This window comes from Perissodus microlepis, chromosome 6, assembly GCF_051167445.1.
Source record: "Perissodus microlepis isolate ML-2025 ecotype Zambia chromosome 6, ASM5116744v1, whole genome shotgun sequence".
Classification (NCBI taxonomy): Eukaryota; Metazoa; Chordata; class Actinopteri; order Cichliformes; family Cichlidae; genus Perissodus; species Perissodus microlepis.
Genome location: NC_140466.1, coordinates 31,388,759 through 31,415,164, shown reverse-complemented (window position 1 = coordinate 31,415,164; position 26,406 = coordinate 31,388,759). Strand labels below are relative to the sequence as shown.

Below are 26,406 nucleotides of genomic sequence, written 5' to 3'. Positions count from 1 at the left end.
ATTTAAAGCTCACATGTAACAATTTAAAATCACATATTGGATCGCTACATGTGTTTTGCTAAACTATGTATGAAACCAAAATGAGCATAGTAATTTTATGTTTTATTTTTTTACAGTTCGTCAAAGTACAAGATTATGATTATTAACACTTTAACACCCTTTCAATACTATTACCACTTATTTAGAAGAAGAATACTGAAGTAGTGTAGTTCTGTTTAGATGCTTGATAATGAAATGTTCTTGATTATAAACCCCAATAAACATTAAGAAAATATTTAAATGTACATTTAAAACCAACAAGACAAGTTTAACTGTAACAATCAGTAACGGTAATGAACTTTTACACTGCCACAAAGCAGAAATTAGCTCAGTGTTGCATGTTCACCAATTTTCGCAAATGCATGATGATATTTATAATGACTACCATCTCAGGGGTAATTTATGGCCAGTGTTAATTAGTTGACAGGTAACTTTCTTCATAGTTTTCATTAACAACTTATTTTTCTTGATTAAAACAAAGGATAAAATAAAAACTAATGCACGGCAGTGCACTGTTGTCAGTATCTGGCATAAACCATATACAGACAACAGTTTTAACACCTTTGTAGGTTTCTGCTCACACAAAAGAAGAGAGACAACACAAAGTACTAAAATACACTTTATGTGTTGTAAATAGTATGGGAAATAATTGCATGTAATTTATTGTGCCACATTCACAGCATGCACATACATGAAGAAGAAGAGACATGTATAGGAAGTTATGCTTTACTGTGTAATGTTAAACAGCTGAATATGAAAGTGTCACTCTGTTGTTATTTTAATCCTCGACTTTGATAAAGAGAAGTTAACCCAGCTATGTGACTCAGGTAGTTTGTCTTTCTAATATTTGAGCTGTTTCAGAGTTACTGTTAACTTTAAATGTAAAACCTGGACAACAGTAACGTTAGCAGATACTAGACTTGTTTCAGTTTTTACCTTTTACATCTAAGTTGATTTATTATTTATGAGTCAAAAATATACAGTGAAACAATTACTTATTATTGGTTTTGACTGTATTGAATTACTGTATGCAATTTATGAAAGAACAACTTTGATTTTGTATGATTAATTTCTGACTTTAAGATTAGTTCTACAGTACAGTATATATTTACTCAGTGATTAATGATAGATAAGCTAACAGCAACAATCACAATCAATCAATAATGAAAGTTTGTTTTAAGGTGTTAATGGAGGAGAAACCAGGATCTGTGCTCTCAAAGGTTCATCAGTGGATCTCCACTGCTCACGTACATCAACATCTGACTTCAAGCAGCAAATGGTTCACTGTACACTTAAATGGACCAAAGAGTGAGCTTTCATGTCTGAAGCGAAAAACCCAACTTTAACCATCAATGAGTGAACGATGTCCTGGACCGTCTGTAGTCTTCATACAGCAGAAAGTGTTTGCATCATCATGGGTTTTGGGGCATTATTGTATAAGTTGTTCTCCATCATCCTCTCAGAGCTGCAGGTAAAGGTGATTCCTGCCACAGAGGGACAGACAGTAACACTGATGTGCAGCAGCAGCTGTCCTCTGACTGAAAAGCCTGCAGCCTACATCTGGTACAAGAACTTCCAGTGGTGCTATTGGTAGGAGACATGGTTGCTAACTTTTCATGACACTAACATGTTTTCTTCATACTTGAAGTCTATCCCAATTTGAAGACCATCATTCTACAGTGAGAAAGATATTCAACAAGTAAAAAAGATTCAAACAGTTGCCAGTCTTCCTAGGCTGAGACCTCCCAGTAACTTCACCTCTTCATTTCTGAACCCTCCACCCTGCAGATGAGGAGAGCAAGAGCCTCAACCCCCATCATGAGCACCTTCTACAAAGGCACCATTGAGTATCCTCACCAGCTCCATCACTGGGTAGTATGGCTCCTGCACTGGGTCCTTCCGGAAAAAGTTACAACGAGTAGTAGTGAGAGCAGCAGAGAGATCATGGGCACTTCCCTTCCCTCTCTCCAGGACATCTACTATGTCACGGGAAAAGCCCTTTGCATTACATTACCTCTCGACTCTCTCACACATGAACTCCAGACCTACATTCTCCTCCTCCCTCCTCCTCCCTCCACCCCCAAGACATGCAAAACTCTGAACCTCCACCATTGCTTTTTCACTGACTGCCCCAACCCCACTTGCACACAAACTCTTGCCCACAAGCACTCTGATTGTGTTGGACACTGTTATTTATGTGAGATTGTATTGCATTGTGTTGTACTTAAGACTTTTATCTTATTTTTTAACATTTATACTGTTTTAGTGTACACCGAGGGTTGTGGGAGTATTGCAATTTCAAATTCCTGTGTATGACCTGAGGATAGGGTTTTTGACATAAAAGCTGACTTTAACTTTGACATGTGACAGATGTGAAAGAATCTGGAGGATGTTATGATGTCTGTAACATCGTTCAACACAACCAGTTTGGTGTTGGGTCAGTGATGGTATGGGGTGTTATATCCATGGAGTAATGCACAGACCTTACAGGCTAGGCAACAGCACCCTGACTGACATGGTACCAGGATGGAATCTTTGGACCCACTGTCAGACATCGTGCAGTGTAGGGTCCTGGTTTCCTCTTGGTGCACGACGATGCCTAACTTCATGTGGTGAGAGTATGCAGGCAGTTATTGGAGGATGAAAGAATTAATAGCATTGACTGGCCCGAACACTCGCCTGACCCCCAGGATAGCATTTGTCGTGACTTCAGGAGGATGTGCTGATGTTGTCAGGCATGCATAAAAGCATGTGGGGGCAGTACAAACTACTAAGTATCATTTTTATTTACAAAAACAAAATTTTGGCAAAGTAGCCTGCTGTATCTTATTTCCACTTTGATTTTCAGGGTGTGTTTGAATTCTGCCCTCTGTTGGTTGCTCATTGGTTGATCAGAGTAGTGGCGTCCTTTCATTCCTAACACATTACCCAGTCCATATCAATGTAGAAATGTAGAATGACATTTTTTTCCACACTAAAAACATTAAAAATGTTTGGGGGTTTTTTGTTTGTTTTTTTTTAAGTAAGGTGATGAAAAACATACAGAGAAAAAAATACTGCACTACGCAATTCCTTTTAAAACTCACGGTGATGGAGGAAGTGATTAAAAGGTGTTAAACCTTCATACAGTTTATTTTTAGATGTAGTGATGTTCATAGCTGTCAGTTCTGTTTTCAGCCTTTCCCGGGAGCACGTTCAGCTCTAAAGATCTTTTAAAGATTCATACAATCAATTTTCTGACTAAAGCTGAAATCTACAGCAGCCATGATTTTGGCAGAAGCTGGATTTTTGTTTTTGGGTTTCATTCTGTGTCTCTCAGGTAGGAATGACTCTTTCTCCTCCTTCCTCCTTACAGGTCTTAGTGTTTTAGCTTTGATGAGCTCTTGAAGAGTCTGGAAGTGCAAGATTATAATCTTTTATGGTACAATAATATCATCATTAAATGACTGGCACAGAGTAGAAAGATGTGTAAACTTAAATCTGCACACATTTGATAATGAATCTTCTGTTGTGTTTCAACATATAAAAAGATCAAAAATGGTCTCCTGTCAGCTCACAGTATGAATATGTTGATAGTATAAGAAGTATTACATCATTACTGCAACAACAATCCCCAAACTGAGATAATTATTATGAGGTGTGTTAAGATTAAAGTGCAGTCAGTATCACAGAGGTGGCTGTCTTAGTACAATGTCAGATCCCCACCGTAACCTTTGTTGAACACATAACCTGATCTTGAGCAGGTATGCGTGTGCAGGCAAACTGGGCAGTTCTTGGCGCCTGGAGCCCAGGGGCGGCCTATGACAGAGACAGTTTCCTGTTGTTCATCTGGTCCGCTGGAACTCAAACCCTTTTGGCCATGAACCTTTCCCCAATTAAGGCCTCCCTTCCTCTCCTGCTGGGATGTACGTGCAGATATTGCCAAGATGTGTGGCCTTAGGTCTTCAGTACTTTACGGCAGTGGTCCCCAACCCCCGGGCAAAAGACCAGTACCAGTCTGTGAGTCGTTTGGTCCCAGGCCACGAGAGTTGAGGCTCAGGTGTGAAATTTATGGTTTTCAGGATTTTATTGTTAAATTGGCTTACCTGGGTCTTTTCCCGTGTTGTAGTTGTGTCTTATTTTGAGAGAAATATTTCCAAGTTACCATAGCAACCAGAGAGCATTAAGGGGCAGAGAGGGGGATGTTACTCTCAATGTTTTTGGTGCATTTCAGGAGGATGCTGCTGATAAAGTTACCCAATTACACAGTGAATTCACATTTATTATTATATTTACAAAATAACACAGTTTTTGTCTTGGTTGTATCATTTTATTTTGTTGTATTTATCCGCAACACCTTAAAGGCCAGTCCGTGAAAATATTGTCTGACATTAAACAGGTAGCGCAAAAAACTTTTGGGACCGCTGCTCTACAGGGCTGCAGATGGCCCGGTTCTCCCGGATCCATCTCCGTTTGCCTCTGTCTCATGGGAGCGTTATTGTGGCATCCCACGTCATTTTCAAGTACATTTTGTGACAAAGATACACACATTCACACCCCATAAGAATATTGTTGATTTATGTACCTGTGCATTTTTTATTATTTTGTGTTGAAGCTGTTCTGTTTCTTTTTTACACATGCATTTCTATTAGTAGGCGATCTTTTTTTATTACATCTTCCTGTGTAATAAAAAAATAATAATATAAAAATTGTGAGACACAAAAAGATGCAGGAAATCATATTGTTGCCTCACCAACAACACTTCCATTGTTTTTTGCATGTTTTTGCAGCTTTTTGTTTCTTTCTTTTCCAAGTTGCAGTTCATCGGACCTCTCAGGGCCAACTTATAAAATTCCTATCCCATGTCATTGTTTGTGGGGTTTTGTAGAACACACATGCTGTGTGAATGTGAAAGCTGTTTGTGATTCCAATTACTTCTGATTGGGGTTGTAGGGTTCACAGCAGAGTAAGCAGAGTTCATCATCACAGCTGTTCATGTTGATCACTGATCTTCAGCCAGGAGATTCTGTTTCACCACAGAGGTGTTACCATTATAAACCAGACACAGACAACAGTTTTAACCACTGCAGCTTCCTGCTCTTGCAAAACCAACTCAAAGAACACGTCATTTATAATATGATGAACAAAACAGACTCAAATGAAAGAAAGAAGTCGTGTTTTGGTGTTCGATGTGTTAGACAACGAAATACGAAACTGTCCTGTTAGCTGATGCACTTAGATTGTCTTTTTAATATTCAAGCTGTTGTATTTATTCTCTCAACTTTACATGTAAAAGTTACAACAATAACAAATGATGGGTGTCTGATACCGTGTTCATTTTGTGCTTTCCCTCTAAGATATGAGTAATTATTTAGGAGTCATTAAACATGAATAAAAAGAATTATATTATTATAAATATATTATAAATTATATAAGTAGAGACTTCATGGCTGTATATAACTTAAAATACTCAAGTTATTTCTTACAGTGCAGTTATAACATTATTTAAAAATTAATGATATAAAAACAGACAGTAACAGAAATAATGTATCTGTTCACTAATGAAAGTTTGTGTTAAAGGTGTTAATGGAGGAGAAACCAGGATCTGTGCTCTCAAAGGTTCATCGGTGGATCTGCACTGCTCACATCAACATCTGACTTCAAGCAGCAAATGGTTCACTGCACACTTAAATGGATCAAAGAGTGAGCTCTCTGTGGATGGACAACGTGTAACGTACAACATGTCTGAAGAGAAAAACCCAACTTTAACCATCAATGATCTAAGAGAGAGTGATGCAAACACTTACTGCTGTATGAAGACTACAGACAGACCAGGAAACTGTTCACTCAGTAATATTACTCTTCAGGTTGTTCCAGGTACAGTAACTTTTAACATTGATTACTTTCCAAATGACACCATTGTATAAGTTGTTCTCCATCATCCTCTCAGAGCTGCAGGTAAAGGTGATTCCTGCCACAGAGGGACAGACAGTAACACTGATGTGCAGCAGCAGCTGTCCTCTGACTGAAAAGCCTGCAGCCTACATCTGGTACAAGAACAGAGAGTTTCTCTATGAGGACTGGTCTCCCTGGTACCAAGAGCTGCTCAGCAGTGAGGAAGCAGTCACATACTCCTGTGCTGTCAAAGGCTACGAGGATCTCAGAGCCCCTGAAGTCTCTGTGGGTGAGTCATGATGTTTATTGTTCTACAAAACAAACACAATGGGTGTCATACAGTCAAAAATTTTAATTAACATTATTTCTTTGTTGTACAGATTCCCTCACAGAGACCTGCTTCAGTGTGACCTATGCTAAAGGGAGAATGTGTTCTTACAGTCAGACATCAGTAGATGAGCCGTGCTCCATCACATATCCCAGAGGTGAAGCTTCAACAAATAAGCAAATATCTTCCATCAAACCTCTATATTAGTTTAATGTCATTTTCCTTATATAAGATAAGGCTAAATATTACCTTTGTTAATAAATCTATTAGCAGGCATTCTAAAAACAGAAATAAAATTTTATACATCATTGTGTCTTATGAAAACTTTTTAATCATCTTTCAGAGGTTCGTGTTCAAAAAACCTCTTCCACATCAGATAGTGTCACACTGACCTGTAACACCACCTGTAAGCTGTTTGACCCTCAAACTGCCTACATGAGCTGCAGAAACACACGCAAAAACTACAAGAATCAACAATGTTTAACTCACAAAAATTCAACATACAAGTTCTCTTGTGCTGTAACAGACCACAAGTACCTTGAGTCTGCAGAAATCTGTGAGTAATACACAACTCATTTTTTTCTGTCACTTAACTATAGACAAAAGTTTCAGCATACAGACCATTCAAACAACTCTAAATCGTCCATCTATATTTCAGGTGTTCAGGATAAAAACTGCCGGATTAGGAATTATGTCAGCAGGAGAATCTGTGCTCTGGAAGGATCTTCAGTCAACATCACAAGTGAATACTCACATCCTGATAACATGAAGCCAGAGTTTAAATGTTGGAGTAAAAAATGGAGAAAAGATAAAGTGGAAGTTGAAGAGCTGATTGAGGCTGCAGGTCGTGTGGAGTATCAGGACAACATGAAGAACCAACACATCCTGACCATCAACAACCTGAAGAAGAATGACTCAGGAGGATACACATTCAGATTCAAGAGAGATCATAAAGGATGGACCCAGTCTGATCTGCCTGGAGTCTTTTTGATTGTCACAGGTAAATCTAAACTTCTTACTCAGCAGACTTTACTTAGAGGTTTAAGAACTGTTCAGATCATTTAATAGCGAGAAAATATCAGCCATGGCGCCATGACAACAAGTAAGAGTCCTGCATTTAAAAATGTCAAAATATTCAGACTTTTTAAGAAATTTATTTATCAGAATCTGAAGTACTCATTGTGTCTGTCAGTGTTTTACATTTACAGGTGATACAGTCATGTGTTCGATTCTCAGCTGTCAGTGTTTCAGGTTCGGTTTATTTTAAATAATCTACTTGTGGACTGTTTTAGTTTAATCTACATAAATCACATTCTGTAAGATCATCACTTCAAATGCTGACATCCTCTCACAACCATGTATCTCTGAATATTAGACTTTAAATGAACTCAGAAAAACTGTTTCAGATTGTAGCAATTTTCCACATAATCCAGAGGGTTTTTTTTATGCCTCATACATGTCATAGATCTACATACTTCAACTATCAAAATTTAAAGTACTAATATACAAAAAGACAAAGGGATTATCTTCCAAGTTGTTTCTGCACATGAAAATGTATATGTAAACTTAACATAAAAAGTAAAGAAATTTGTGTTTGGTTGACTGTTTCTTTGCTGTAACAATGCTTCTTGGCAATACATTTTATACTGTTGGAAAGCTTGTTCATTTCTCCTGAAATCTAGCCACACTGGTAATGAAAATGGATTTGTTGGTTGAGCAGAACAGTTGCGTATGTGGGCTACACCCATGAACAGCAGTTGTCAAACAGTTTATTCTCCTGTTGACTCTCCTTTAATGTTTTTTGTTGGATTGGACGAAGTAAGAACAAACAAGACAAGCATATGGAAGAACCATACACAATCAAACCAGCCTTTCACTTCCTCCTCATACTGATCACACACTGCTGTGGGATGACATCCACAGCCAGTCAGTCAGCTTCGCCACACTTTAAACCTATGATTCAACTATCATTGGCAGAATCTAGACTCATATTGTGCAAACCTTAATTGCAAATCTGTAAAAGGCAGCATAGCGGTCTTATGTATTGAGGAGGTGAGGAAACTGTGTTCTTGCGTTGTTGTATTCTTGGGCTGGGTTAGCCCTAACACCAGCTTGAAGTTGCCCTATGGCACTGGCCCTTTCCGAATCAGTCAAACATGCCATGCTTAGAGCAGACACTGACTGTTAGCTGTAGCAGCGTCCATGCTAGCAGGTGCAACTAATCAGGCCCCAATCAGGCACATGATTGTCAGCTGCTGGGATACCCGGAGCCCAAAACAAGAGACATCATCAGAAAAAGCTGTAGGGCGTGGGTGTCCAACTCCAGTCCTGGAGAGCTACTGTCTTGCAGCTTTTAGATGGATCCTTGTTCCGACACACCTGAATCAAACTTGATGGCATGCCGAAGAGGTAATCCAACCATTTGACTCAGCTGTGTTGGAGTAGGGATGCATCTAAAAGCTACAGGACAGTAGCTCTCAGGGACTGGAGTTGGACACACATGCTGTAGGGCATTCCAGAGTGGGCAAGTTTTTTATGCGTTTAACCCACATACTCAACTCTGCTGTTTAATCAATAAAACATTTTACTTATTTCATGGTAAAAAAAAAAAAAGAAAAACAAAATACAGGCTTTTTTATAAGATTTATTGCCACAAAGCATTGTTACAACAAAGATATTATAAATCAAAAACTAATTTCCTACTTTTTTACATAACACTGTGCTCTTCAGGACTTTCAGATATAAAAAGTATATTTATGTGGATTCACCTCTGTTTGCACCATTTTGTTATGAGCTGTTGCGTCTGTGGATGCCAAAGAGAAAACTTTCATAATAACAGCTGGATACTGAGCTGACTCTACCTGCCTCCCGCATGTAGCACAAGCGTTTACTAGTATAAGGCTGTAGAATTTCAATTTATAAAGCCAATTACAAAAACTGTTAATACTTCCATGAACCATTGAGCAAGGCATATTACTTGATAGATGCTAATAGGAATGCTTTCAAAAAGCATCAACAGCACAGACACAGTGGATATCATTCACAGAACAATGTTTTCAACCAGGCCGTAAACATTTTTATTTCTGCTGTTAGATTGTTGTAATTTGACATTTTCATATGTTTTAAATGAGACAAAATTAAATGTTCACACTTCAGATGTTTTGGTAAATCCAATTGTTTATTTAATGGGTTGATCGTAATTATTTATGGGTAAGATGTTATAATACCCTGGTTCACTCAGTGATTACCTAAAAATCTCCTAAAAATCTTCTTTAATTCAGTTCAGTTCAATTCAATTCAACAGTATTTATATACAAATGAACTGAACTTAACTGAACTGAAGAAAAAACCCAACAATCCCCTATGAGCAAGCACTTGGCGACAGTGGGGAGGAAAAACTACCTTTCAAAAGGTAGAAACCTCCGGCAGAACCAGGCTCAGGAAGGGGCGGCCATGTGCCGCGACCGGTTGGGGCTGGAGTCGATGACAAAGTTATACACAAGTAAATAAGTCATCAGGCCGGGGTCTTTCTGTGTGGAGTTTGCATGTTCTCCCCGTGTTTGCGTGGATTCCTTCCGGGTACTCCGTCTTCCTCCCACCGTCCAAAGACATGCAGTTTGTGGGGATAGGTTAATTGAGTAATCCAATTGCCCATAGGTGTGAGCGCGAATGGTTGTCTGTTTCTGTGTGTTAGCCCTGCGACCGACTGGTGACTTGTCCAGGGTGTACCCCGCCTCTTGCCCTATGACAGCTGGGATAGGCTCCAGCGCTCCCCGCAACCCTGAAAAAGCGGATGGATAAATATTAAAGTAAATATGCCTTAAAATGGACGTTTAGGCACTGGAAGTAACTGTTACTATTTAGCTGTAAATTGCTGTAATTTTATAGGAGCCTGGCCTCCTCTTTTTCTGGCTGATTCTCCTGGAGTGTCTCGTTTTGGGCTGGAGAATTTTCAGGATTGGCAACATTGGACTCGTCTTCTTGCTTTTTTCTTGTCCCTTGCAGAGACAGCAAAGACTCCTGAAGTGAGATCTTTTCTTCCTCTGTTTGCCCGAGTTGGTTTAAGATTGTTTTGTTTTTGTCACAAAGAGCCTCACTGGTGCTGAGTTTGTCTTTCAGCTCAGCGAGCTCACAGTTGGCTCTTTGTTCCTGATCTTTGCGCTTTGCAACTTCCTCTTCAAGATTCTTTTGAGTTTTGAGGAGCTGCTCACGGAGTTGTTCGATCTCTTCTTGCTGTTTTTTGCACTGGACCTCCAACTCAGCTTCTCGAACAGTTTTCACGTCTGTAGAGTCTGTGTGTGGAGCTTCTGCAGTTTGTGTTGAAGCGTCCACACTCAGCTCTGCAGCTGTGACAGCTGTGTTGCTGGCTTCAACAGGAGCCTCACTCACCTCAGGTGTTGTTGTGTCCTCGGGTCTGTTTTTCTGCAAGCCTGTTCCGGTTCTTCTTGGAGCTCAAGGATGGTTTTTTGAGCGTTTTCTCTGCAGCACTGTAGCTGCAGGCGAAGCCAGTTGTGGTGGGGTGTGATCTGCGGTGCCGTGCATGGAGGACGGACGCACCTGCATCCTTAATCACGCCCGCCGAGTTAAAACCACGGGGACTCATGAGTTGGGGTGTGTTGTGGTGTGATGCAAGTCAATAAAGAAGGCTTAATACTGTGACCCGTGGACTCGCCATGCCTTATTCACACACCACCAATTATTCTGTGTTTTAGCCGCAGCAGCTTTGTGGTTTGCAGCTGTCATTTTGTAAAGATTGGTTTTCCACATGTGCTGAGCCTCCTGCAGGTGGCATCTCAGCGTACCCAGTTCATCAGTGTCATTATATGGACGACTGCCATCGTTTGGTATTAAGTGAGGATTAGGCTGTGGTTGAGACGGCCCATCATTGGTTCTAAGGTCAGGATTTGGTAAAAACTGTGGATTTTATCAATGTTGCCCAACAATACTTTACAACACTGCCAATGTTCTTCTTTCAGAGCTGAGAGTGAAAATGAGTCCTTCTGCAGTGGTGACAGAGGGTTAGAGAGTCACACTGACCTGCAGTACCAGCTGTCCTCTGACTGACAACACAAACTACATTTGGTACTTGAACAGTCGACCTCTGACCCCGAGAGAGAACCAGAACAAACATCTGATCCTAGACCCAGTCAGCAGGGAGGATGCAGGAAGCTACTCCTGTGCTGTGAAAACCAACAAAGATATCAGCTCTGCTCCAAAGACTCTCACTGTCCAAAGTATCACAGGAACATGGACACCAGCAGCTGCAGGAGTTTCTGCAGCTCTGCTGGTTTTAATACTTCTTACTGTCTGCTGGTGGGTTAGGTAAGCACAAGTTTTCTTTTAGATTGATCATATTATTTTTAATGCCATGTTTCTTGACTTATTCATTTATTTTTGTTCAATAGAAGAAAGAGGACTTCCAGTCAGCCTCCAAGAAGGGAAACTTCAGACAACAAACAACAGGTAAAAAACAGGATTCAAACAAGAACAACTCTACATCTGTGTGTGTGAGTGTGTGTGTGTGTGTGTTCAGATCGCACTGTACAGTATTTTTGTATTAAATGTACTGAATTAATGTGTCAGTATTTTTAGCAGTGTGACCAGAAATGCTGCGGAACATTTGCAGACAGGAAGAAAAGCTGGTAAAAAAAAAAAAGTAGAGGTAAAAATGATCAGGCTTATTAAAATAAAAGTAAAGAATAAAAGTAAAGAAATTATCAAGAAACTATCAAATAAAGAAAATAATTACTTTATATGTAAACACAATTCAATAATAGTACTTTGTCTTTGTGAGAATTTAAAATAAGTTCTACGGCTCTTTTTCAGGATCACACACACATGTTACAGTCCCCACTATGATGGGCGCGTAGCCAGATTACGATCCTGTAAAACAGGAGAGAAAGTCAACACAGGAGACACGCTGCCGTTCGCCTGGTCAGTCTTGCCAGAATGGAAAACTTACGGCAGCTATGCACCCGACTCAGTTCCCAAAGCACGCTGCTGCCCCCTACTGTCCAAACTGTTATACACTCTCCTGGCAACAGGGAACTTAGATGACATTGTGGATTTAAATTACACCAATAAACCAGCAAAATAAAACATGCATAATAATCTCCATAATAATCTCCATATATCACAACACTTAACTCACAATTGTGACCACATTTCTGTGTGGATCACATGCTCCGAAACAAAAAAAGATGGCTCCAGACATTTCAAGAAAATACACAGAAAGTTCACACTTCTTAACACTTTAACTCGCTCACCTAGAAACAGTTCTTGATCTTCGTATTTCAGAGCGAAGGTATTTTGTCAGTGTGTGTATCAATATGGGTTTGTGTATGATACAACAGTGCAGGGGAATGGTTGGTATGGGATGTAGTGTGGCACAGCGAGGGGTGGCATTCCCCAGACTGGCAGGGCCTGTACTGTACAAAGTCCAGCGTGGTTATGTGACCCGTGTGCTCGGTAAGATGGCTGGCCCAGGGACTCGTATGTGAGAACCCCAGGGGGTTTCCTGCCCCTGGCGGATCTCCTCACTGTGGCTTCCTGAGGAGTCAGCGGTCGAGCCTCATCACCCTCAGTCATTGTCTCTGGACACTCCTCCGCATCAAGGTGTTCTGGATCAGCAACAGAGCAGTCTGCAGTTTGGTTTTCACCTTGTTCTTGTTCAACTTCTCTTTCAGGAGAAGTGCCTCTGGGTTGCTCTGCCATATCACCTCCTGACCGTGGCATGTATATTTGTTTTCCAGGGACATTCTGGGCTCCTTCAATATTTCTCTGGGACTGACGCATTGGTCTCAGATTCTTTGTTTGGCGTTGAGCCTGTGGTGATACTCTGAGCCAGTACTGCACTCTGGGTGCTTCACTGTCTGAGTTTTCAGAGTTGCTGCTTTCGGGCGTCTCCATCCTGTCATGTCCCACAGCAGGGTCACTCCTTTTCCTTCGAGCCCCTCTGGATGGCAATGGCCCCCTCTGCAGGTCAGGTAAGTCCACAGGTAGATTATTTACAAGGTGTAGGAGGTTTCTGAAGTATGCGGGTTTTAGCACCACCTGCCTCAGAGCATACTTTGTAAATGGGACTGTCACCCACTTGTTCCTTGACGACATACACAGTTTGCTCCCAGTAGGGTCTCAATTTTCCAGGTCCTCCCCTCTCACTCATATTACGGACTAGGACCCTGTCACCAGACTGGAGAGTGACTGTGTTCTGTATGTGACGATCATAATACTTCTTACCCCTTGCACTGGAGTGCTGGCTGTTCTCAGCTGCAATACGGTAAGCCTCCTTCATCTGTGACGCCCACTTTTTGGCATAACTCTGAGGTGTTTCAGATTGATCTCTGGTTAACAGGCCAAAAATTAGGTCTACTGGGAGGTAGGGGTGCCGACCAAACATCAGGTAGTGGGGTGAAAAGCCTGTGGCCTCATGCCTGGTACAGTTGTAGGCATGCACTATCTGGGGTAGGTGCTCCTTCCAGTTGCTCTTCGCCCTCTCCTCCAGCGTCCTTAGCATTTGGAGCAGCGTCCTGTTAAATCGCTCAGCTGGGTTGCCCTGTGGATGATATGGTGTCGTCCTCGAGTGAGCAACCCCAGCCAGGCGTCGTAGGGCCATGAACAGGTCATTTTCAAATTCTCTGCCCTGGTCATGGTGTAGCCGTCTTGGAAATCCAAACCTGGGGATGAAGTCATTGAATATCTTCTCCGCCGCCGTCCTTCCCGACTTGTTCTTCGTGGGGTAGGCCTGAGCAAACCTGGTGAAGTGGTCGATGACTACTAAGATGTACTCGTAGCCCCCCCTACTGGCTTCCAGGTGCATATAGTCCACAGACACCAGTTGAAGCGGCGCAGAAGTGGAGATTGATCCCATCGGGGCTCTGATCTGTTTGACCGGCTTCTTTTTCTTAATGCAGGGGCATTTCCTGGTCACATACACTTCAATGTCCCTCTTCATAAAAGGCCAGTAAAAACGGTCCCTTGCCAAGTGAATGACCCTCTCTGCCCCAATATGACCCAGGTCATCATGAAGATGTTTCAGCACTAGGGGGTGATATTGTGTTGGAAGCACAAGCTGTCTCCACTGTCCTGCCGGGCGATACAGTAGCTGGTTTTCGATATTGAGCTTTCCCCACTCGTGCATCAACTTTCTCACAGGGCCGCTGGCTCTCCTTCTGTCGTCATTCGTTATTACTGTTTTTGTTTCTTTCAGTTTGATCAGTTTGCTGATAACAGGATCCCCCCTTTGTGATGTCACCAGATCACTGTGACAGACTGTAAATGGTGATCCGTTCACAGGTGGCTCCGGGCATGTTAAGCTCAGGGCAGCAACATATGCAACGTCCTCTGTCTTTGCTGACTCACAACCCTCCCAGGCAGCATGGACAGCCTCTCCCGTGAGCTCTTCCGTACACTTTGTGAGATAGGTGTCGATGTCAAGTGGGAACCGGGAGAATGTGTCCGCATCTATGTTCACCTTCCCCGGCCTGTACTTGACATCGAACCGGAAATCTGCCAGCTCACCCACCCAGCGGTGGCCCACCGCATTAAGCTTTGCAGTGCTCAGCACATAGGTGAGGGGATTATTGTCCGTATAGACTGTGAAATGGGGTGCATAAAACAGGTAATCCCTGAATTTCTCACATACCGCCCACTTAAGGGCGAGGAACTCCAGTTTCCCTGCGTGCAGGTTATAATTTTTCTCAGCAGGGGACAGAGTTCTCGAGCCATAAGCGATGACCCTCATTCTTCCACCCTGGCGCTGATACAACACCGTGCCTAGTCCCTCCTTAGAGGCATCTGTGTGGAGTACAAACGGGAGTTCAAAGTCTGGATACGCCAACACGGGTGGGTGCGACAGAGTGTCTATCAGCTGCTCTAGTATCCTCTGGTGCTCATCTGTCCACACGATAGGTGTCTTTTATGGCAACTGGGCCCCCTTTCCCTTCGTAAGCTTTCCACTTGCTACTGCTGGGGCGGTTTTCACATTCAGCAGCTCGTAGATTGGCTTAGCGATGCTAGAGAAGTTTTGGATGTACATTCTGTAATAGCTCAGGAACCCAAGCAGCTTCCGCACCTCACCCACTGTATTGGGTGTTTTCTCTTGCAGCAGCCTGATTGCATCAGTGTCTTTTGGGTCAATCCTGACACCATCAGCTGAGACCAGCCTCCCCACATACCTGACCTCCTGCCGGAACAGCTCACATTTTGTGGGCCGAAGCTTGACACCATGGGCTTTTAGAGACCTCAGGACCTGACGTACTCCCTCGACATGCTCATCAAAAGATTTTGCGTAGCAGAGGATGTCGTCGAGATAAGGGATGCAGCAGCTATCACGCAGGGAATCTAACATCTCCTCCATGCTGCGTTGAAAAGCGGCTGGGGCATTGGAGAGCCCAAATGGGATCCTCACCCATTCATAGAGACCCCAAGGAGTGATGAATGCTGTCATGTGTCTGGATCCCTCTGCCATGTAGCCCCGGTGATAGGGGTTGCCTTGATCCAGGATGGTGAACCAGCTGTGGCCTCCTAGTGTGTCTATGAGGTCCTGGATGCGAGGCAGTGGGTGGCGAACTGGTACAGTCTTTTGATTTAAAAGCCTGTAATCGATACATAATCTCAATGTTCCATCTTTTTTTCTGACACACACGACAGGTGCTGCGTACGGTGACTTTGACTTAACTATCCACCCTTTGGCAAGCAGATCTTGGATGTATTCTTTAACCTCTTTGTAGAGGGGTTTGGGCACTGCAGCATAGGTTCGCTGTACTGGGATGTTGTCCTTTAAATTTATGGACATTTGCAGGCTTGGAATACACCCTATGTCTTCGTCATCACAAGCAAAGGCTCCTGACTCCTCGTATAGCATTTGTTTCACCTTTCTCTGTTGCTCATCACTTAGGTGACTAACATCCACTGGCGGGTGCCACAGTGTAGTAGGGGGCAGGTCACTCATGGAGCTTGGTGGCGGGTCAGTGTTGCCCCGGGCTTGACTGTGCTCGCCGCTTGGGCTGCCTGTTCCTATTACTCCATCAATGGCTTCAATGGTGCCTAGGACCGTGGAGCTGGGCAGGACCACCGTCTCGGTAGAGTGGTTGGAAATTGGTACCTTCACGAAGGGTCTCTCATCCTGCTGGATTGCCAATAGCCCTTCACCTATACTCAGTGGCAACAGTGGTGTATCATCTAGGTTAGGTTCAAACAGCACGAGTGGGCTAGAGTCACTAATGTCTAAAGATACTCCACACCTAATATACGCTACTTGACCAGGATTAATAGTGGCACCTTTCCTGCCCACCTTTACAGTCGCATTCTGTTCTACTTTTGGTTTGGTCTGTATGAAGCTTACAATAGCCTCTGCCTTTGCACTGTTGATCTCTAGGGCACCAGTCAGCAGGTTGACGAGGATGGACATGATTTTGGGTCTGCTCTCGTTACTCTTGATGAGTTCTTGGATGACATTAAAACCAACCAATGGTCTTTCTAAATCTAGCCTACTAACTAGAAAAGGTACTCTAATGGATAGATCTGGATCGTTGTTGCCTTGCAGGTTTACCACCACTTCCATCCACCCATCATATGGCACTGCCTCCCCCGTGACAGCAGTTACACTGAGTTCCTCATCCATTAGTTCACTCAGTGGGTGGATCTGTTTTTCAGGTAGGTACTTGTTCTTCCAGGCGTGGTCTATGATGCTCGCATTTGCCACGGTGTCTAACATGGCAGTCACTGCATAGCCGTTCATGCTGCATTTCAATAGGGATTTTCGGCCAATCAGTGGGGCAACTTTCTCAGGTGGGGGTAGGTGGTTACCCATCTGTAAGCTCATAGACTGGTCCCTCTTTCCTAACTCTAGTACTGTGGCATCATGGGGCTGGGATTTGTCCCTTGGATTGGTCAGGGGTTGCCCCTCAGCCCTGACCGGCACTCGTTTCCCGACTGCATATTCCTTTTCAAGCAGCCAATAGCACGATGGCCTACTTCTCCACACGAAAAGCAGTGGTTACAGCTTGGCCTGCCTTGGGCTACACACTGTGGACACCCATATGATCTTTGTGTCTTTCTGTCCGATTTGGTCTTGTCAGAGGCACTCTGTTGAACAATTTGATGGGCAGCCCCGGGCACCAGGGCTGGAGCAGTGAGCTTTCTCAGTGTCTCCATGGCCTCCGTTAGAGCCTCGACCTGAGCACTCAGTCTCCGAATTACATTGTCTTTACCTTTGACTCTAGTCTCGCCCACCACGCCGGTCATTCCCTCTGGCTCTGCAACTGTGCTGTGGGCTTGTGTGAACTTCCGGCTGGCGCTACGCCCCAGTCTGCGTTTTCTCTCGTTGTCCTCCATCGTGGTCTGGATAACCTGTCTTAAGAGAGCTTCATCAGAGACAGTGGGGTCAGCCAGGAGCGGCTTCAGGTCCCGCCTGAGGTCCTCGTGCCTTTCTCCCATGCCTTGATAAACTGCGTTCAGGAACACGCCCTGGAGTGTGGAGGCATCATACTTTATGACTGAACTTGCCTGCTTGGATGTGAACGTTATTCTCTGTTTCAGTCCGATCATGCGATACAGGAATTGCTGTGGAGATTCGTTCTCGTGTTGTTTAGCACACATCAGTTCCTGAAAGAGCTCGGTGCTGGTTTTCTCTCTCAAATGGGACTGTAGGAAACTTTTCAGTTCTGTAACTGTCAGGTCTTCCTTGTTCACAAGCATGTCTTTAAAGTTTCCACCCTTGATTACGCGTAGGACTCCTCTAATTATGTCGTCATCTGTGTGTTGTTCCCTGCGACCGTCATCAATCTGTTTGCAGATACTGTTAAAACTAATGTCCGATGCAGTATCAGTTATTTGCCCACCATGTATTTTGAATTCCTTCCTCTGTAACAGGGGCAGGTCGCGAAGGGCAATCACACTCTCGTGGGCTGGGGCAGGCAGTGCTCCTGCAGCTATGTGGTGTTGCTGGGGAATCAGTGGATGTCTGATGTCAGTTGGTGGTGAGTTAGTGGCACGAGGCCCGCTGATGTGACCGCAGCTACCCGTCCTACACTGTGGTCTCTCTGGGTCGGGTGTGTTGATGCTGTGTCTGTGAGATTTGTTCTGCCCCTCCCCTGAATCTGTGAGCAGTTGGTGGATGTCAAGGTTGCGGGTTGCCACTTGAGCGTAGCCACCCATGGGAGATATATGTTTGTCATTAACGTTATCACTGGCTGGTGGCATCACAGGCATCCCTTCACCACTAGCCAGATCTTTGGGGGGTGGTCTACCCTTATCCCGGTTAGTAATAACCAAGTCAATAGTGTCTTGTAAACATAACAACATGACCAAGCCCTCATCCTCTAGCTGTAGGAGTGTGGAGCTGTTCATATAAGCAGTGATGTACTCAATGCAAACTTCCTCATCGTCCTTGTTCAGCCTTTCTGAGTCCAGTTCAGCCACCGGGTCAAGGTGAGTTGCAATGTCGTATGCTTCATCAGCCGTTAGCTGGTAGAGTTTCTTTTTGATGGACCAGCTGAGTCTTCTCCTCTCGTCGCCTGACATGACTTTTGTTGCAGCCTGGTGGCGTTACCGGTCCCACCCTCTTTAGCAACACTGTCACTTTGGGTCCAATGATCACTGGATCAGCCGGACGTGCTCCTCAGGCACCGCCGATCCCGGACGAGCCCCCAGAAATCTGTTACAGGCCCCACTATGATGGGCGCGTAGCCAGATTACGATCCTGTAAAACAGGAGAGAAAGTCAACACAGGAGACACGCTGCCGTTCGCCTGGTCAGTCTTGCCAGAATGGAAAACTTACGGCAGCTATGCACCCGACTCAGTTCCAAAAGCACGCTGCTGCCCCCTACTGTCCAAACTGTTATACACTCTCCTGGCAACAGGGAACTTACATGACATTGTGGATTTAAATTACACCAATAAACCAGCAAAATAAAACATGCATAATAATCTCCATATATCACAACACTTAACTCACAATTGTGACCACATTTCTGTGTGGATCACACACACACACACACACACACACACACACACACACACACACACACACACACCCACAGCTTATAGAACAACAGAAGTGTCTTATAATTGTTTGCAGCCAACAGAAATTTGTATTCTTACTGATTCTTCTCAGGGAAATGCAAAGACTTTCGAGGCCCTTGAAAAACTTTAGACCGTACTATTGCAGGAATCCAGGAATGGTGATGCTAAATTCTGCTAAATGCTACTAAATGATTGTTTAGAAAGTGATGATTTCATACCTGCTGATGTCTAATCGAGAACATTAGTTAAATATACAGTTATATACGATAGTATATTTGGGCTGATTGGGACTTGATGAATGTAAAAACAAAGAATTATGTAAATTTTTTGTTTTTGTTTTGTTTTGTTACCTGATTTTTGTTTCTGAGAAAAAGAGATCCACATATGAGGACATTCACTTTAAATTTCGATAGAAGAGTAGCAGTATAATGTCCTCGTAAGTGGATATCAGACCCTTGTAGAGCAAAATTTAGTGTTTTGGTCTAAACAACCCAAATTGTCCACATTTGGATGCCAGGGGGAGTCTTTTATTTACACTTATTTTAAGTGCTATATACCCCCAGCAGAGAATCTACATATTTTGTATGTGCGGCATATAAAGTGCAAACTGTGAGTTGCACTGTTGTGACAATTTATTAATTTTACAAGAATTTTACATGAAGCCAGAGTTTAAATGTTGGAGTAAAAAATGGAGAAAAGATAAAGTGGAAGTTGAAGAGCTGATTGAGGCTGCAGGTCGTGTGGAGTATCAGGACAACATGAAGAACCAACACATCCTGACCATCAACAACCTGAAGAAGAATGACTCAGGAGGATACACATTCAGATTCAACAAAGATCATAAAGGATGGACACAGTCTGATCTGCCTGGAGTCTTTTTGATTGTCACAGGTAAATCTAAACTTCTTACTCAGCAGACTTTACTTAGAGGTTTAAGAACTGTTCAGATCATTTAATAGCGAGAAAATATCAGCCATGGCGCCATGACAACAAGTAAGAGTCCTGCATTTAAAAATGTCAAAATATTCAGACTTTTTAAGAAATTTATTTATCAGAATCTGAAGTACTCATTGTGTCTGTCAGTGTTTTACATTTACAGGTGATACAGTCATGTGTTCGATTCTCAGCTGTCAGTGTTTCAGGTTCAGTTTATTTTAAATAATCTACTTGTGGACTGTTTTAGTTTAATCTACATAAATCACATTCTGTAAGATCATCACTTCAAATGCTGACATCCTCTCACAACCATGTATCTCTGAATATTAGACTTTAAATGAACTCAGAAAAACTGTTTCAGATTGTAGCAATTTTCCACATAATCCAGAGGGTTTTTTTTATGCCTCATACATGTCATAGATCTACATACTTCAACTATCAAAATTTAAAGTACTAATATACAAAAAGACAAAGGGATTATCTTCCAAGTTGTTTCTGCACATGAAAATGTATATGTAAACTTAACATAAAAAGTAAAGAAATTTGTGTTTGGTTGACTGTTTCTTTGCTGTAACAATGCTTCTTGGCAATACATTTTATACTGTTGGAAAGCTTGTTCATTTCTCCTGAAATCTAGCCACACTGGTAATGAAAATGGATTTGTTGGTTGAGCAGAACAGTTGCGTATGTGGGCTACACCCATGAACAGCAGTTGTCAAACAGTTTATTCTCCTGTTGACTCTCCTTTAATGTTTTTTGTTGGATTGGATGAAGTAAGAACAAACAAGACAAGCATATGGAAGAACCAGACACAATTAAACCAGCCTTTCACTTCCTCCTCATACTGATCACACACTGCTGTGGGATGACATCCACAGCCAGTCAGTCAGCTTCGCCACACTTTAAACCTATGATTCAATTATCATTGGCAGAATCTAGACTCATATTGTGCAAACCTTAATTGCAAATCTGTAAAAGACAGCATAGCGGTCTTATGTGCTGAGGAGGTGAGGAAACTGTGTTCTTGCGTTGTTGTATTCTTGGGCTGGGTTAGCCCTAACACCAGCTTGAAGTTGCCCTATGGCACTGGCCCTTTCCGAATCAGTCAAACATGCCATGCTTAGACTGACAGACACTGACTGTTAGCTGTAGCAGCGTCCATGCTAGCAGGTGCAACTAATCAGGCCCCAATCAGGCACATGATTGTCAGCTGCTGGGATACCAGGAGCCCAAAACAAGAGACAACATCAGAAAAAGCTGCAGGGCGTGGGTGTCCAACTCCAGTCCTGGAGAGCTACTGTCCTGCAGCTTTTAGATGGATCCTTGTTCCGACACACCTGAATCAAACTTGATGGCATGCCGAAGAGGTAATCCAACCATTTGACTCAGCTGTGTTGGAGTAGGGATGCATCTAAAAGCTGCAGGACAGTAGCTCTCGGGGACTGGAGTTGGACACACATGCTGTAGGGCATTCCAGAGTGGAAGTTTTTTATGCGTTTAACCCACATACTCAACTCTGCTGTTTAATCAATAAAACATTTTACTTATTTGATGGTAAAAAAAAAAAAAAAGAAAAACAAAATACAGGCTTTTTTATAAGATTTATTGCCACAAAGCATTGTTACAACAAAGATATTATAAATCAAAAACTAATTTCCTACTTTTTTACATAACACTGTGCTCTTCAGGACTTTCAGATATAAAAAGTATATTTATGTGGATTCACCTCTGTTTGCACCATTTTGTTATGAGCTGTTGCGTCTGTGGATGCCAAAGAGAAAACTTTCATAAAAACAGCTGGATACTGAGCTGACTACCTGCCTCCCGCATGTAGCACAAGCGTTTACTAGTATAAGGCTGTAGAATTTCAATTTATAAAGTCCATTACAAAAACTGTTAATACTTCCATGAACCATTGAGCAAGGCATATTACTTGATAGATGCTAATAGGAATGCTTTCAAAAGGCATCAGCTGCATAGACACAGTGGATATCATTCACAGAACAATGTTTTCAACCAGGCCGTAAACATTTTTATTTCTGCTGTTAGATTGTTGTAATTTGACATTTTCATATGTTTTAAATGAGACAAAATTAAATGTTCACACTTCAGATGTTTTGTTAAATCCAATAGTTTATTTAATGGGTTGATCGTAATTATTTATGGGTAAGATGTTTGCGTGGATTCTTCCGGGTACTCCGTCTTCCTCCCACCGTCCAAAGACATGCAGTTTGTGGGGATAGGTTAATTGAGTAATCCAATTGCCCATAGGTGTGAGCGCGAATGGTTGTCTGTTTCTGTGTGTTAGCCCTGCGACCGACTGGTGACTTGTCCAGGGTGTACCCCGCCTCTTGCCCTATGACAGCTGGGATAGGCTCCAGCGCTCCCCGCAACCCTGAAAAAGAGAAGCAGATGGATAAATATTAAAGTAAATATGCCTTAAAATGGATGTTTAGGCACTGGAAGTAACTGTTACTATTTATTTGTAAATTGCTGTAATTTTATAGGAGACGGAGTGAATAGTCTCCAAAACCAGTTGCGCTTTTTTTTTTCTTTTTTGGTTTTTCTTTTGGCATTTTGTCATCTTGGGCCTCTGGATTTTCTGGTTTGGTAGCGCTGGCCTCCTCTTTTTCTGGCTGATTCTCCTGGAGTGTTGCGTCTTTTTCTGGTTTGATAACACTGGCCTCTTTTCCTGATCTTGACTGATGTAGTGTTTTGTCTTGGGCTGGAGAATTTTCAGGATTGGCAACGTTGGACTGGTCTTCTTGCTTTTTTCTTGTCTCTTGCAGAGACAGCAAAGACTCCTGAAGTGAGATCTTTTCTTCCTCTGTTTGCCTGAGTTGGTTTCGGATTGTTGTGTTCTCCTGGTTTTGCTTCTCCATGATTTCCAGGTGGGAAGCTTTGGTTTCAGCTCTTCTTTTAAGTTTTGCACCTTCAAATCATTTTTGTTACAAAGAGCCTCACTGGTGCTGAGTTTGTCTTTCAGCTCAGTGAGCTCACAGTTGGCTCTTTGTTCCTGATCTTTGCGCTTTGCAACTTCCTCTTCAAGATTCTTTTGAGTTTTGAGGAGCTGCTCACGGAGTTGTTCGATCTCTTCTTGCTGTTTTTTGCACTGGACCTCCAACTCAGCTTCTCGAACAGTTTTCACGTCTGTAGAGTCTGTGTGTGGAGCTTCTGCAGTTTGTGTTGAAGCGTCCACACTCAGCTCTGCAGCTGTGACAGCTGTGTTGCTGTCTTCAACAGGAGCCTCACTCACCTCAGGTGTTGTTGTGTCCTCGGGTCTGTTTTTCTGCAAGCCTGTTCCGGTTCTTCTTGAAGCTCAAGGAAGGTTTTTTGAGCATTTTCTCTGCAGCACTGTAGCTGCAGGCGAAGCCAGTTGTGGTGGGGCATGGTCTGCGGTGCCGTGCATGGAGGGCGGACGCACCTGCATCCTTAATCACGCCCGCCGAGTTAAAACCACGGGGACTCATGAGTTGGGGTGTGTTGTGGTGTGATGCAAGTCAATAAAGAAGGCTTAATACTGTGACCCGTGGACTCGCCGTGCCTTATTCACACACCACCAATTATTCTGTGTTTTAGCCGCAGCAGCTTTGTGGTTTGCAGCTGTCATTTTGTAAAGATTGGTTTTCCACATGTGCTGAGCCTCCTGCAGGTGGCATCTCAGCGTACCCAGTTCATCAGTGTCATTATATGGACGACTGCCATCGTTTGGTATTAAGTGAGGTTTAGGCTGTGGTTGAGACGGCCCATCATTGGTTCTAAGGTCAGGAGTGGGCTGATGTTGCACAGGCCCTTGATTTGGTAAAAACTGTGGATTTTACCAATGTTGCCCAACAATACTTTACAACACTGCCATGTTCTTCTTCCAGAGCTGAGAGTGAAGATGAGTCCTTCTGCAGTGGTGACAGAGGGTCAGAGAGTCACACTGACTTGCAGCACCAGCTGTCCTCTGACTGACAACACAAACTACATTTGGTACTTGAACAGTCGACCTCTGACCCCGAGAGAGAACCAGAACAAACATCTGATCCTAGACCCAGTCAGCAGGGAGGATGCAGGAAGCTACTCCTGTGCTGTGAAAACCAACAAAGACATCAGCTCTGCTCCAAAGACTCTCACTGTCCAAAGTATCACAGGAACATGGACACCAGCAGCTGCAGGAGTTTCTGAAGCTCTGCTGGTTTCAATACTTCTCACTGTCTGCTGGTGTGTTAGGTAAGTGTTGGTTCACAGCAGTAGATTCAATCTCTGCTCTGAAGTCACTAATTTTTCTGTTTATTCACTTCAACCAGGAAAAAGAGAACTTCTGGTCAGTCTCAAACAACTAAAAGGTCTGACCAAATTGAACAGGTAAAGATTAGAGTTTAAAAAAAATCTGTTATCTTTCCAGTGTTCATTTTTAATTTTTGCCAACATACAATAAAATGAGTCAAGTTTAAATTGCATTATAATGTAATGCTGTTTGTCTTTATCAGCTCAGTCCTGGTCCTGTGTATGAAAACATCTCAACACAACCAAAACAGGAGGATGAAGTCCACTACAGCAGAGTCTACTTCAGAAACAAACATGTGGTTCCTCTTTGTTCCACCGTACAGTCAGATCAGCCCAGACAACAGGAGTGTTCTCATTATGCTGCTGTGAGTTTCAGCTCTGATGGAGCATCTGGTGTCACTCCAGCAGACACAGACTTACAGACTTACTCTACTGTGAAAGTTTGAGAGAGATGTCATGGTCAATAACTGCTTATGTCATGGCAGAGTACAACCTGAAGAGGTCACCAGAAACTCAGCCAACCTAATCAGAGGAAAAATCTTTACTTGTTGAAAGCTGTTACTATGAATGATGTGTGCATCGTGCTATTACTCTGGTCTACATTTATTAGGAGACTAGAAGTACATTTATTACACTCACTGCCAGAAGAGAGATAAAAGTAACTACAAAAACACATTTAAAGGTTCTTGATAAGTGTGAATCCAACAAGTAGAACTACACAAATTCGATCCTTCCTCTGAAGTCTGAGTTTAAGGAAAATAGAAATGAGGAAGTGCTGGTGTTAAAGCTGGATGCAGTTTGTCTGCAGACACACTCACACAAGTCAGTTCTCAGCCTTTCCTGTTGATTTTTTAACGTTTATTAATATTTTTGGTATTTTCTAATCTCTGATGAGAGCAGCAGCAGTAATCAGGTCTTTAAAATCATCATACAGTCTTCTTTCTGGGGAGGTTGAGGGTTCTCTGCAATATCTTCTATTGCCGTTCCTATGACTGTGCTCTTCTGTACAGAGATCTATGATGCTGTACCTGAAATCTGATGGAGACAATCTGTTTAGCCTGCTGTACACCCACTCTATTCTGCCCTTCACACACACAGTGACAGGCATGAAGTGAAGTCTGTTACACACATACAATGTCACATACAGAGTACAACATGCCTTTAAATGTATCATGTCCGAGCAGCAGACGTGGTGTCATGGTATGGGGGACCTAGCCAGGTCCCTTGCTGGATACCAGGAGGGAATCAAACTTGAGATCTCCACTCCAAAGGTGTGTGGTCTCACCACTATACTATCCAGCTTCCCTGAAGTACGTTTTGTGAAAGGAGGTGGTCGGACATATTGATTGACATTGGTCTCTATTTTCTGTTTGTATTGCTGATTTTTACTTTGAGTGACCGCAAAGGAATGAAATTTGTTCACTGACAGTGTTTTTTGGAATTATTCCCAAACCCATGCAGTGATTTCCATGACAGAATCTTGCATATTTTCATTGCAGCCCTGCCTGAAAGCCCAAAGATCACAGGCCTTTAAGTGTTGCTTTTGTCTTGTCCCTAGCCCAGAGAGTTTTCTCCAGATTCCCAGAATTGTTCAACGATGTGCTGTAGATTAGGCCTCGGTCACACTACAGGAAAAAAAGGCCAACCACCAGGAAACCACGAAAAATTGGTGGTAAGCAATTAAATTTCCACTGAAATTTTTTTTTTGTGGGCACATTTGTGGGAGAGAAGTAGGAAAGCAAGCACTGCCAGAGCCCTACAAAATGACCTCCAGTAGGCCTCTGATGTTAATGTTATTAACCAAACAATTAGAAACAGACTTCCATCAAATTCAGCCCTCTGAAGGTTGATGGTTTTCATTTCCATCAAACAATGTGGCATCAGTCTGTATCAGTATAGATATCCACTGTGACACTTTCCCCATTGAGAT

The 26,406-nt window shown here is 42.8% G+C and overlaps 1 protein-coding gene across 1 annotated transcript; it reads left to right on the top strand.

Moving 5' to 3' along the window:
* The first annotated feature begins 3,303 nt into the window (after positions 1–3,303).
* LOC146385980 (uncharacterized) lies at positions 3,304–24,423 on the top strand. Its single transcript, XM_084930030.1, has 7 exons — positions 3,304–3,358; positions 5,599–5,895; positions 5,969–6,202; positions 6,294–6,398; positions 6,585–6,797; positions 6,900–7,241; positions 24,074–24,423. The coding sequence occupies exons 1-7, from the start codon at positions 3,304–3,306 to the stop codon at positions 24,421–24,423; spliced, it is 1,596 nt and encodes a 531-aa protein (XP_084786156.1).
* The last annotated feature ends 1,983 nt before the right edge of the window (positions 24,424–26,406 follow it).

Bases quoted from the DNA above. Each gene is read 5' to 3' on its own strand.
- LOC146385980 (XM_084930030.1), top strand. From the start codon at position 3,304: ATGATTTTGGCAGAAGCTGGATTTTTGTTTTTGGGTTTCATTCTGTGT. The intron at 3,359-5,598 runs GTAGGAATGACT...TTTGTGTTAAAG, and splicing joins TTTCATTCTGTGTCTCTCAG to GTGTTAATGGAGGAGAAACC. The intron at 7,242-24,073 runs GTAAATCTAAAC...TTCTTCTTCCAG, and splicing joins AGTCTTTTTGATTGTCACAG to AGCTGAGAGTGAAGATGAGT.